At 40.5% G+C, this 12,670-nt stretch overlaps 1 protein-coding gene across 1 annotated transcript; it reads left to right on the top strand.

The window, feature by feature from the left end:
• The first annotated feature begins 6,427 nt into the window (after nucleotides 1–6,427).
• Nucleotides 6,428–12,664, top strand: LOC107144402 (disintegrin and metalloproteinase domain-containing protein 20-like). Its single transcript, XM_015488193.2, is given in 2 exon segments — nucleotides 6,428–8,984; nucleotides 8,987–12,664. Coding segments are annotated over 2 exon segments (2,493 nt in total). The 5' UTR covers nucleotides 6,428–8,018; the 3' UTR covers nucleotides 10,514–12,664.
• The last annotated feature ends 6 nt before the right edge of the window (nucleotides 12,665–12,670 follow it).

Genomic DNA, 12,670 nt, shown 5'->3' with positions numbered 1-12,670 from the left:
ATGCCGCAGTCTGGCTGGGCACAATCAGGAGCCACTTGTCAAAAGAAACTAACTTTATTTTTAGAACCACACACGCCAAACAAAACAGCCTCTCAGGAAAAATCCTCAGAGCCTCAACTGCCACCACCGGCTTTCCACAAGCCTCTCTCTCCCACACAAGCCTCTCTCCACCTCCCACAATCCTCCTGCTCTTGAGGCCGATTGGCTGGGTCACGTGGGCGGAGCCAAAAAAAGTCCCCCAATGAGCAGCTCCGTGGTCTGAAAGGGCAGGGAAACAGTCCAATGAGCATCACCGCAGAGGAGCCAATCAGCTAGATGTTGCTGGGGCCGAGGAGCCAATCAGCTAGATGTTGCTGGGGCCGCTGTGAGCCAATCATCAGCCGGCAGCTGGAAGTTTGCTGGCAGCTGGAAGTTTGCTGGGGCCCCTTTGGCTGTGGCTCTCAACAGGCTTGCCTTTTTTATTAATTGTGACCTAAAAGTGAACAGAAATTCTTAATTTTAATGTAGTTCAGTTCAGCCATCTTTTCCTTTATTGTTAATACTTTTGTTTTATTTGAATTTTTCTATACTAAGTTTATGAAGGTAATCTTGTATATTAAGGATTGTGGTCCTCTATTTGCTTGGGATTTACCTATAGATCAGTTTGGAGAACTGACATTTGAATAGTTTAATCACAGATGTGATATATTTCTCAGTTGGTTTAGCGCATAATTTTTCTCAGGAAAACTTTGCATTTTTAAAGTACATCTCTTGTACACATTTTGTGAAATGTATCCCTTTGCAAATTTATTTTTAATGCTATTGTGAAAGGTGTTTAAAATTAATTTTGGTTTGTATCTAGTACATAGACATACACTTGGTTTTTGTGTAATAGGCCTATATCTTACTGCCTTGCTAAATTCAGTTATTCTAATTGCCTAGTTTGTACATTCCTTAGGATTTTCTACATTTATGATCATGATAGTTTTGACTAAAATGTTTTACTTCTTTTCAATCTGTATGTATGTCTTAAATTGTGGTAAAATATACATAATAATTTACTATCTTAACAATTTTTTACATTCATGGGCATTAAATAGAAATTGTTATGCAACTAGTACCACCATCCATCTCCAAAACTTCTTAGTCATTTCAAACTGAAGTGCTATGGTCATTAAACTACCCTTTTCTCATCCCCCCCCCCCCCGCATTCCTGCCAACCACCAATCAATTTTCTGAAACTATATTAGGTACCTCATATAAGTGAATTTTTTAATTGACTGATAATATTGTACATCTGTATGGGTACACTATGATATTTTGATATCTTTATACATATGTTGATTAACTCAAGTTAATTAGATTATCCATTGTCTCAAACATTTCTCGTTTCTTTGTGATAACAGTATTTAGGATATTTCTTCTAGCTCCTTTGGATTATATAGCACTGTAGTGTTATGTTAGGTATTGTTAGGGTTTGGATGTGAGCTGTCCCCCCAAAAGCTCACGTGTGAGACAATTCAAGAAGGTTTGGAGGAGACATTAATGACTGGGCCATAACCTTAACATAATCAGTGAACTAATCCCTGATGGGATTAACTGAGTGGCACTAGGGGCAGGTGGGGTGTGACTATAGGGTATGTATTTTTTATCTGGCAAGTGGAGACTTTTCTCTCTGCTTTCTGATCATCATGTGAGCTGCTTCCTTCTACCAAATTTTCCTACCATGATGTTCAGCCTCACTTTGAGCCCCAAGGAATGGTGCCAGCCTTCTATGGACTAAAACCTCTGAAACCATGATCCCTTATATAAGTTTTCCTCCTTTATGGTTGTTGTGGTTGGGTCCGTTCATCACAGTGGTGAAAAAGCTGACTAAAACAGATATAATCATCCTCTATGCATACAACATCAACACTTTATTCCTTTCTGGCTATGAGTTTGTACCCATTAAGCAATCTTTCTCCACATTCTGTATCTCTTTTCTCTTCCTTTCATGACCTCAGGCAAACATTATTCTGTTTAGTATTCTGTAAGCTCAGCTTTTTAAGATTTCATATTACGAGTGAGATCACATGATCTTTCTCTGTCTAGCTTGTTTTACTTAACATGCTCTCTAGTTTCATCCATGTTGGCAGGAAATGACAAGATTTTGTACTTTTTCATGGCTGAAAAATAGTCTATTGTGTATATATGCCACATTTTCCATACCTGTTCATCTGTTAAAATCCCCTACTATTTTTTAATTTTTTTTGTAGATTGATAGAATGCCCTTATTTGTTTATTTTTATATGGTTCTAAGAATCAAACCCAGTGCTGCACACATGCTAGGCAAGTGCTCTGCCACTAAGCTACAGCCTCAGCCCAAAGTCCCCTACTACTTTTGTATTGTAGATTATCTCTCCTTTTAGATGTTTTAGTATTTGCTTTATATATTAATGTGCACCATATTAGGTGCCTATATATTTACAATTGTCTTCTTGCTATATTAACCCCCTTATCATTATACATTATTATTTATTTCCTTCACAGTTTTTGGTTAGTCTATTTTGTCTGATATAACGAGAGCTATTTCTGTTATTTTTGGGGGGGGGGTGCTGGGGATTTACCCTAGGGTCATGCCTGCCAGGCCAATGTTCTACCATTAAGCTACTACTCTACTCTTGCTCATTTTCAGTTTCCATTTACATGGAACTGTTTTTTCTATCATCTCTTCTGTCATCGTATGTATGTCTCTGTAGGTGAAGTGAGTTTCTTTTAGGCAGCATATATCTGGATATATGTTTTTTAAAATCCATTCAGTGACTTTGTCCTTAAATTGGAGAAATTCAATTCACTTACATTCAAGGTAAATTAATGATAAATAAGGATTTACTACTGTAGATTGGGCTTCTTTCTCACAGCTTCATATATCACCTTCTCAGGGACTGCCACAGAGATTCTAACCCTTCTCTGCCTGCCTGGCTTCTCAGGCCTTTCTTTGAAATCTTGGTGGAAGGAGTTGAGGGTATAGTTTAGTGCTAGAGTGCTTGCCTAGCATGCATGAGGCCCTGGGTTCAATCCTCAGCACCACATAAAAATAAAATAAATACCATAAAGGTATTGTGTCCATCTACAACTAAATAATAATAATAATAATAATAATAATAGTAATAATAATAATAATAAAAGAAATCTTGGTGGAAGCCTCCATGAGCCCCTCACTCTAGTATCCTGCATTCCTGCAGAACCAGCACCACATGGATGATACTAAGGTCAGCCACCAGCTCGAGCAGTATTTAGGCCTCCTTGACCATGGCCACAGCAGTCTCTGGGTGCCTGGGTAATTGAGCATGGTGAAATGAATCCTGAGGAAGGAATTTTCTAGGCAACCCTATTTGAGCACAGTGCCCCAATTTTTACTAAATGAATTTTCATTTTTATCCCCATGAGCCTGTTATGGGTGTGGTTTTGTGGATTCTGACATACCTTGAAAGATATCTTTCCTAGTTTTTGTGCCAAGTACTTAGCTTCTCTTTAGCGGTGGTAATCTCTTCAACATCTACAGCTTCTTTGACTCTAATCTTACATGTGCTTTTCATGCCAAAATCCAAGTTTAAAAAAATCTCTTCTGTTCTCTGTTCCCAATTATCACAGTAAACCTGGCAAAAAGCGGCTAGTAATACTCATGCCACCATCCGAATACTGTGTTGCCTTGAAATTTTTCTGCCAGTTTAATTAGTCCATCACCTTTAATTTAGCCTCACAGAAAGTCTCAAGTCATGGGCAAAACTTTGTGGCCAGAATGTAACGCTAATGACCTCTAGTACAATTCCCAATAGAATCCTTTCCCTTCTAAAAATTCAAGGACAGTCCTTATTGTCTACATTCCTATTGGCATTCTGATCTTCTGACTTCCCACCAGAATTGCCCATTAAGAAGGGAAGGGAGGGTTAATTCAAATAGATTACCAAAACCTTTTCCCATATGTTTTTATCTGATTTTTATCAATACCCAGAGAAGTATCTTAATACCTGCAAGTGACTTCTGGAATTTTCTATGTCTTTTGTCTCTCAAGATTGGTTTTCTATATTTTGGAGCTATTTATTACATTGCTACAAATTCCTGTTGAATTTTATATTAAATCCATGCTCTGTGTCTCTTACTACTTTTATCTTTTATCGTATTATATGGCTTTCTATAGATCTCCTTTGTGAATTATAATTTGAGGAATTCCAAATATTTTGTATTACAGGTTACTGCCTTTTAATTAAGAGTTGATCCTGATCCACAGGAACATATTAAGATATTTTAGTCTGTGTGGAGGGCCATTAGGTGTATGTCTTAATATGGGACAAGGTATCCTTTAGCAGGGTACGTTTCTCACTTGAGGCAATTACAAAGTTTCAAGCTAGGTTTCTCAGATAGGAGAGACCTGGGCTTTTTCACTGTAAAGCATACTGCCAACCATCCAAGTCCCACTAGAAATACTCATTTCAAATCCCCAAGTTTTGAGACTGGGTGTGTGGCTCAATGGTAGAGTGTTCACAGAGCATATGTAAGGCACTAGGTTGGATTCACAGCACCACATATAAATTAATTAATTAAGTAAAGGTCCATCTACAACTTAAAATAAAAACAAAGTTTTCTCCTTTACTATTACTGCTCTACCATGTCCCACAAGAGTGTCAGGAAATGAATGTGCTTAACTCTCATTGTGATTCCGCACTACCCACAATATTTTGATCTTCAGTGAGGTTGGTGCTGTGGTAAAACAAAGAAGAGATTCTTTCAGGTCCATCATGATAAGCTGTGTGATCTGAGAAAGTGGGGTCTTGGACCGTCATCATCAGTAGAGTTAAATCCAGCTGCCCCACCTTCCAGTCCTTGAGGCACTTATGGACATCATCCCAGTAGTCACTTGATCCCCCTGCTCAGTTGCAACACTGGGGCACTTCATCACAATCAACAGTGAGTGGTAATTTATGTAATTGTGATGCTACTCCGTGCTCATTCCCCATTGGTCGTGAGTTCACCAGTGTGTCTCAGGCCACGCACATGTGCACACCAATCCCAGATGCTTATTTTCCTGTCTCTTTCTCCCTCTCTCTGTCAGAATCAGTCCTGGTACCAGATGCTGTATCTGTCAAGATCCAGTCCAGAACAGAGAAACCCACCAAGAGACATTACAATAGGAAGTTTTTGAAAAGGTATTAGAGGACTGAAATGATTAGAAGAGAACACTGAGGTACAGGAGGTGGGATTTCTCAAAAGGAGCTACTTCTCCAAGAAAGGGGAAGAGGTTGGGGTTATGGTAACCTAGATGCTTTTATAATGGGCCTCAGAGATCTGGAGCTGAGATGAGGATAGGTGGTGCTGGTCATTTGGGAACAAAGGCAAGGTGCAACTGATAGCTGGACCTCTTAGAAAAGGATGCTGAGGTAGTGGTGGTACCATAGGGGCTTGGGAAAAGGTCCTCCAAAAGTGACGACTCAGATCTGAGGGAGGGTGCTCCCAACTTGCACTTGGCATCAAGGCTCTTTGTGTCATGGTCTGATAGAGCTGGTAGTGGAACATCTGAGGAAGGGACATTGTCAGGCTGTGTTGATTGCCCAGGGTCCTGGAATGTCCTGATATGACTAGATCTCAAGACTTCTGAGCAGGGAGCACTGTCTGCTGGCTCTTGTACCTTGGAAGGGACTTGATGAAGCTTTCTCTGTTTCTGTATCAACCAAATGTCACCACCAGAGCAAAGAACCATGGCTGTGGTATGCAGACAGTACCCCGCCCCAAAAGTAGCATTCCTAAAAGTTTTTGCCTTTTTTTTTTTTTTTTTTGTATTTTTCTCCTTCTAGTGCTCTTCTAGGCAAAACTCTATAGGAATCCTATTCACAATGGGTAAACATAATGTGCAGAATATTATGTGGAGCTAAACAGTCCTGCCATAAATTTAGGTTTGTAGTTCAGAACATAGTTGATGGGGAGCATAAAAACTCTTATTTTTTTGTGTGTCAGGTTAACAAGTTACATTTATATGTGTGCAATTGACTGATATCTTCTACTCTATTGTGTTTCATTTACTGAAATCTTCCTGAATTGATTTCATGACCTAGTAAGTGTTGTTTGAGAAATGTTGAAATAGGTCATTTGTAAAAGGAGACATGGCACAATGGGCATCTTGAGGAGTCTGAAGTAGCTCTTTGAAGTTGAAAAAAGAGTTAATGATTGAGGCAGAAGGAGAATCTCGTGGTGTTTGGAGTTTTAGTCATGTCAGCAGAAGGACTGTGCAGTGGACACCACTTCATGTAATTTAATGGGAATGCAGCATTCCTTATTGCACTGATGACAAAGACTTGCCTATCACAAACATTCCTCACCATAAACTTTACTATAAACCTTGTGTTTTTAACAATGTGTAGAACGTTGCTATCTTTTGAGTCTTTTTCATAATCCTATCCCACTTTACCCATTTCCATCCTATTATCTAAAACTCTAATAAATACCAAGGATATGATGAAGAGAAAGATGGAAAGGACATCTGGTGAATGGAGTGCATCTTTCTCAGAAATGCTTTGTGTCAGAGGTATTTTCTAGTGACAGTGGTTTCCTCTGTGGTATTCATTAGCCACTCATTAGTTTTGGAATCCTACCTAGATGGGTGCATGGTTTTGTTGACTTTCAGTTCCAAGAGTATTGCTCATGCTCTGTGCTGCTGATCCCAGTTACATCCTTACTTAGGACATTTAAGCCCACAGTAGGTGATAACAATGTGGCTCTAAGTTTGTTTTAACTTTGATCTCAAAGACAAGGCAGATTATTAATTTGGCATTTAGGTGAAAATCAGTAAATGACCCAGATTAGCTTTTACCTGAGAGGAAGTTTGTATCCAATAGTAGTGAGGTTTTCAAGTCCACTCATTGTGGTCTTATGAGCTTTTTAATGAACTCAAGGCTGAATCTTCTTGATGCAGCACTCTTTGGAAAGTTGACATTGAATAGGATCGATCTAGGTTACTAAGCAGCCATTGGAAAACTAGAATTGAGTTCATATTGACATGACCACAGGAGCCCCTCGGGATTTAGAACATGAGGCTGGTGGGCTGTTTGGGGAGAAGGCTATGTCTGCAAGCTACGGTAGGAGGCAGCCGGGCTGTATGCCCTGCCCCTAATAACTTCCCCCACCCCATTACTTCATCTGTTTCCCTTCTTTTTTTTTTTTTTTTGAATATCATCAATTGGAGGAGATCAACCACTACGTCTGAGCCTTTTAAGTGGGGCCTTTTGGCTGTAAACTTAGCATTGGGACTACATAAGATTTCTGGAGTGGGGTTGGGTAGGGGCAGTGTAAAAGCAAACTGCATGAATAAAGTAACCATGAATAATGGGTTTTGTCTGGGTCATTCACATGTTTGCTGACAGTGTGGAGTGCCCATGGGTTTTTGGGTAGCAGAGGAATTTGCGTAAGATATATCTTTTCAAACTGGAAAACTTATTATTATAATTTTACATATTTAAAGAAGAGTGTATAGTGCTGGGGATTGGCGTAGCATGTGCACGTATTGGGTTCCTTTCCCAGTATCATAAAAGAGACCAACTGTCTAGTATGTAATGAAACTTAATGTATCTGATATCCAGGTTTGACAATTATCTGCCTATGTCAAATATTACCTATTTCTCTGGGAGCCTACACACAGACACACACGCACACACACACACACACACATGTCTATGTGTGTGTGTATTTATATTAGAATATGCAAATCCCATGCATGTTATTGCTTCAAATCTGGTCCCAATTCAAGAATCACTTTAGCCTCACTTTCTTCTTTTTTTCTCCCATCTTTCCTGTTCCACTGAGTCCATTCCAGCCCTTTTTATGTTTCACTTTCAGTACTGCAGCTCTGATGGTCCAACTCCACCAGGATACAAATCCATAAAGATCAGGCCAGCACTCTGAACAGTTCAGAGGGAGGAGCCTGACCAGCAGTTCCTCATGCTATTGCCTTGTTCTTTTTCTCTGGACAGGTGGCTCCTTAATGACAGATCCTTAATGACAGATCCATAATGGCTGTGGTTGAGACTCTGATGCACATCAGGGTCACTTTTCTACCGGTCTGGCTTGGGATATCTCTGTCCATTCCTGACCTCTCCCAGGCCAGTCCCTCCCAGCATTTCACCTCCCCAGAAGTGGTGATCCCCTTGAAGGTTATCAGCAGGGACAAAACTGCAGAGACTCTGGGTTGGCTCTCCTATAGTCTGCGGTTCGGAGGCCAAAGACATGTTGTCCACATGAAGGCCAAGAAGCTGTTAGTTTCTCCACACCTCCCAGTGTTCACTTACACAGAGCAGCATGTCCTCCATCAGGATCAGCCCTTTGTCCAGGATGACTGCTACTATCATGGTTTTGTGGAGGGGGTCTCTGAGTCCCTGGTTGCCCTCAGCACCTGTTCCGGGGGCTTTCAAGGAATGCTACAGATAAATGAATTTGCTTATGAAATTAAGCCAATAAAGCTTTCTGTTACATTTGAACACTTGTTATATAAGATAGACACTAATGAGACACAGTTCCCACCTATGAGATGTGGGTTAACAGAAGAGAAAATAGCACGTCAATTGGAATTGCAAATGTCACATAATTTCACTCTGAAACAAAGTTCTTATTTGGGGTGGTGGATCCACTAACGTTTTCTTGAGGTAGCAGTGGTTGTGGACTATCATAGATATGTTTTCTCCGAAAGGAATGTGACAACGATAAAGTTGGACATAATTAATGTTGTCAATATAGTGAATTCCTTATATCAGGCTTTGGAAATTGACATAGTTTTGACTGGGTTGGAGGTCTGGACTACAAATAATCCAATTAATACCAGTGATGACTTAGATTATGTTTTGGACTACTTTTGTACTTGGAAGCAAAATAACCTTGATGGACGTCTGCCTTATGATGTTGTACATCTGTTTATGAAAGAATATTATGGTGGTGGGAAACTTGGTGTCGCCTATGTTGGAGGAGCATGCCGCGTGCTCTTTATAACTGTGGAGTTGAATTGTTTAGAGACAACCAACATTCCAATTTTGCAATTGCTATGAGCCATGAGCTTGGTCATAATTTGGGTATGTGGCATGATGAACGATATTGTGGATGTGGATCCAGGACATGCACAATGAATCGGTACTACACTTTTTCATTTAGATTTAGCAATTGCAGTTATGCCGAGTATTGGGACAATCGTCGGAATACATGTATTTATCCTCTTGCACATGAATCGGATGTCTTTAAGATTAAATACTGTGGGAACGAAGTAGTTGATGCAGGAGAAGAGTGTGATTGTGGATCTGTCCAGCAGTGTGCAAGAAATCCCTGTTGTCAGTCTAACTGCACTTTCAGTCCTGGATCATCTTGTTCTTTTGGGCTTTGTTGCAAAGACTGTAAATTTAGGCCACCAGGGACTTTATGTAGACATCCGCTCAATAAATGTGACCTTCCAGAGTGGTGCAATGGGACATCCCATCAATGCCCAGATGATGTATATGTGCAGGATGGAAGCCCTTGTAGTGACAATGCCTACTGCTATAAAAAGACATGTAATACCCATGATTTACAGTGTAAAGAGATTTTTGGCAGAGATGCAAGGAGTGCATCTCAGAGTTGCTACAATAAAATCAACACCCAAGGAAATCGTTTTGGGCACTGTGATATTGTAGGCACAACATATACCAAATGTTCGGAACCTGATATCATGTGTGGAAGGGTTCAGTGTGAAAATGTGAGCCGACTTCCCTTTCTCCAATCACATTTTACAGTGCATCAGCTTCACTTCAATCAAAACACTTGCTGGGGCACTGATTATCATTTAGGGATGTCCATACCTGATATTGGTCAAGTAAAAGAAGGCACCTCATGTGCTCCAGGAAAGATCTGCATCAGTAAGAAGTGTGCAAGTATGGTTCAGCCGTCCGAAATCTGTCAGCCTGAGACCTGCAACATGAGGGGGGTCTGTAATAACAAACATCACTGTCACTGCAACCATGAATGGTCACCTCCCAACTGTAGTAACAAAGGCTATGGAGGTAGTGAAGATAGTGGTCCACCTCCTGGGAAACCCGTTCCAGAGTTCAATGTGACTAGAACTACCACTGCAAATGTGCCTGGATATGCAACTGGAACTACCACGGGAAATGCGCCTGGGCCCGAGACTGGAAGTGCTACCGGAAATGTGCCTGGAAGAACGACTGGAATTACCATGGGAAATTCACCCGGAGCAACGCCTGAAAGCACCATGAAATATACGTCTGGACAAACCACTGGAAAAACTGGAAGGACTCAAAGTACCACTGGAAATGCGCCTGGAGGAACCACCGGACACGTGACTGGAAGTGCGTTGAAAAAGAGAAACTCATGGATATTATGGCCCCTTATCTTGCTTCTTTTAATTTTATGTTTACTCGCTATGCATTATCTAGCAATGAAAAAGAAAAAGAAAACTGATATTGGTCAAGCAAAACCTAAGGAGAAGAAAGTGGAAGAAATGGAAAAGGAAGAAGTCATACCTAATTAAAATGATCTCTAATTTTTAACAGTGGAGAAAAACAGGGCATGTCTTTCTCAACAGAAATTCAAAGGTTTTTCATGCCAGGATCATAAGCTGTAAATATTAAAGCAAAGGATTCCCACCATGTTATTTATTCTTTTGTGTTTTAAACATTAAAGGTTCGTTTTCCCAAACAATTATCCTTTTTTTCCCCTTCCACAGGTGTGGGGATACCAGGGATTGAACCCAGGTCTCAGCACTGAGCCACATCTCCAGCCCATTTTATTTTTTATTTTGAGACAGGGTCTCACCAAGTTGCTTAGGGCCTCACTAAGTTGCTGAAGCTGGCTTTGAACTAGCAAACCACCTGTCTCCGCCTCCCAAGTCACTAGGATTACAGGCATAGAACATCACGTCCAGTCAAAAGTTATCATTTTATGTTTCCAGAGCAAAGACATTTTTAAGGTGTTGGTCAGTATTTCAGGCCTCTCGATTTTTTATTCTTCTATGTAATTTGCAGGATGTGCCTCTACAAAGGCCATTTCTGTTGGCCCATTTAGTTGTGGCCAAAAGAGCAATTAAAGTAGGCCTGGAGAGATGGATGAGAGGAGAAGAGGGTTTTCATTCCTTTCTTTCATATGTACTTAATATTGCCATCAGCATTAGTTTGATTGGGTTCATTCATACTAGCTGTTGGGCTTTGGAGTCCAGTTTGGTTGTCACTAGCAGAACCACCCTCATATTTTCCAAGGTGTAAAAGCAGCAGTTAACCACTGGCCCCTCAGTGATCTGTGTTGCAGCTCTGGGGTTAGCTGAGTGGTTGCCTCTGAATTCCTGAAGCACCAGTATCAGCTGTTCATGTACCTCTTCCAAAATGTGTGTGCCTGTTCTGCAGGGGGTCTCCCTTTAATCACCTCTACTCTAATAAACCTGAATTTTTTGCTGTGATCTCCTGACCCTGGGAATATTTGGTGCTTTCTGTAGTTATCATTCTGATAGGTCGTGTGCTGCAGACACAGACACTGAATTGGAATTCAGAATGCAATATGTTTATTAGAGATGCAGATTTGGAGAGGCCAAGTATTGGATGGAGATGAAGCCAGTGTTTGCACACAAAGAAATTAAGTTGTGTTCAGGCCTTAAAGAAGCTTTAGCCAATGTGGGTAAAGATAGTGTAGCAAATGTTGTCTGTAAGATGTTTTACTCCGTAGGCCACAGTGGAAGGGTTCTTCATCCCTGTGTTGTGGTATGAAAGGTATACAGCATTAGTTGTTCTGGACTTCTTCCTTCATTGTTGTTCTGTGTGTTGTTTCCCTGAAGTTCTAAGTTTGATAAGGGTAAGATCTCTGATCCCTGACTACATCTTTTCTGTTACTCTAATAGTGTTTGTAGGCATTAACCATGGAAATCCTTTATGCAATCTGTGTACCGATTAATTCCCTTTGAGAGATGTAGAGCTATTTCGTTTTTGTGCCTTCTTATGTGTCTAGTTCATTAAATTGTGTTTTTCAAGGAATTTGTTCAATTCTCCTGTGCTTTCCTATTTGTGGGCATAATAGTATCTTTTCATTTCTTTTTTTGCCTTTAGGAAATATGGTGGCATTTCCTCATTCCTTCCTGATGCTATCTGTTTATATTTTTCAATGTTGTCTTGAAGCAGTTTTGCTAGGGATTTATCAACTTGATTTTTCTTTTCAAGGGACCAGTGTTAGGAGCCATCTTTGGGCTGTGTGTGGATGGTTGTGCATAGTAGCCTCCTGAGGGGATAAGTCCTGACATTGGGAACTTTCCAAGGCACTCCCCCACAGGATTGACTGCCTGATGCAGGTGAACTTTCCCCCTCAAGCTCTGCCAAAGATGCCATGCAGCCAGCACCTGAGATGGGAGTAGCCTGCCAAGATGTTAATCAATCTGTGACTGCAAGACCCCCTGAATCAAAACTCCTCCTTTGATTCCTTATCCCTGCTTTTTATGTACCCCCTTAGGTAAAACACCAGAGCTATTTTTGGTGTAGTTCCGGAACCCATGTGGACAAGATCTATCAGGGGCTTTGCTTTCTGTAAATATATTTCTGAGTGTTTGTACGTTGTTATTTACTAATTGTTTAAGATTGTAAGTTTTAGGGTGGCTTGGATTACCCTGGGCTGGGAGAAAAAACCCTTAATTAGACACTGCCTGTTTTCC

The sequence above is a fragment of the Marmota marmota genome, unplaced genomic scaffold (genome assembly GCF_001458135.2).
Source record: "Marmota marmota marmota unplaced genomic scaffold, marMar, whole genome shotgun sequence".
Taxonomy (NCBI): Eukaryota; Metazoa; Chordata; class Mammalia; order Rodentia; family Sciuridae; genus Marmota; species Marmota marmota.
Note: the sequence above shows the minus strand (reverse complement) of the source record. Positions and strands in the feature narration are given on the sequence as shown.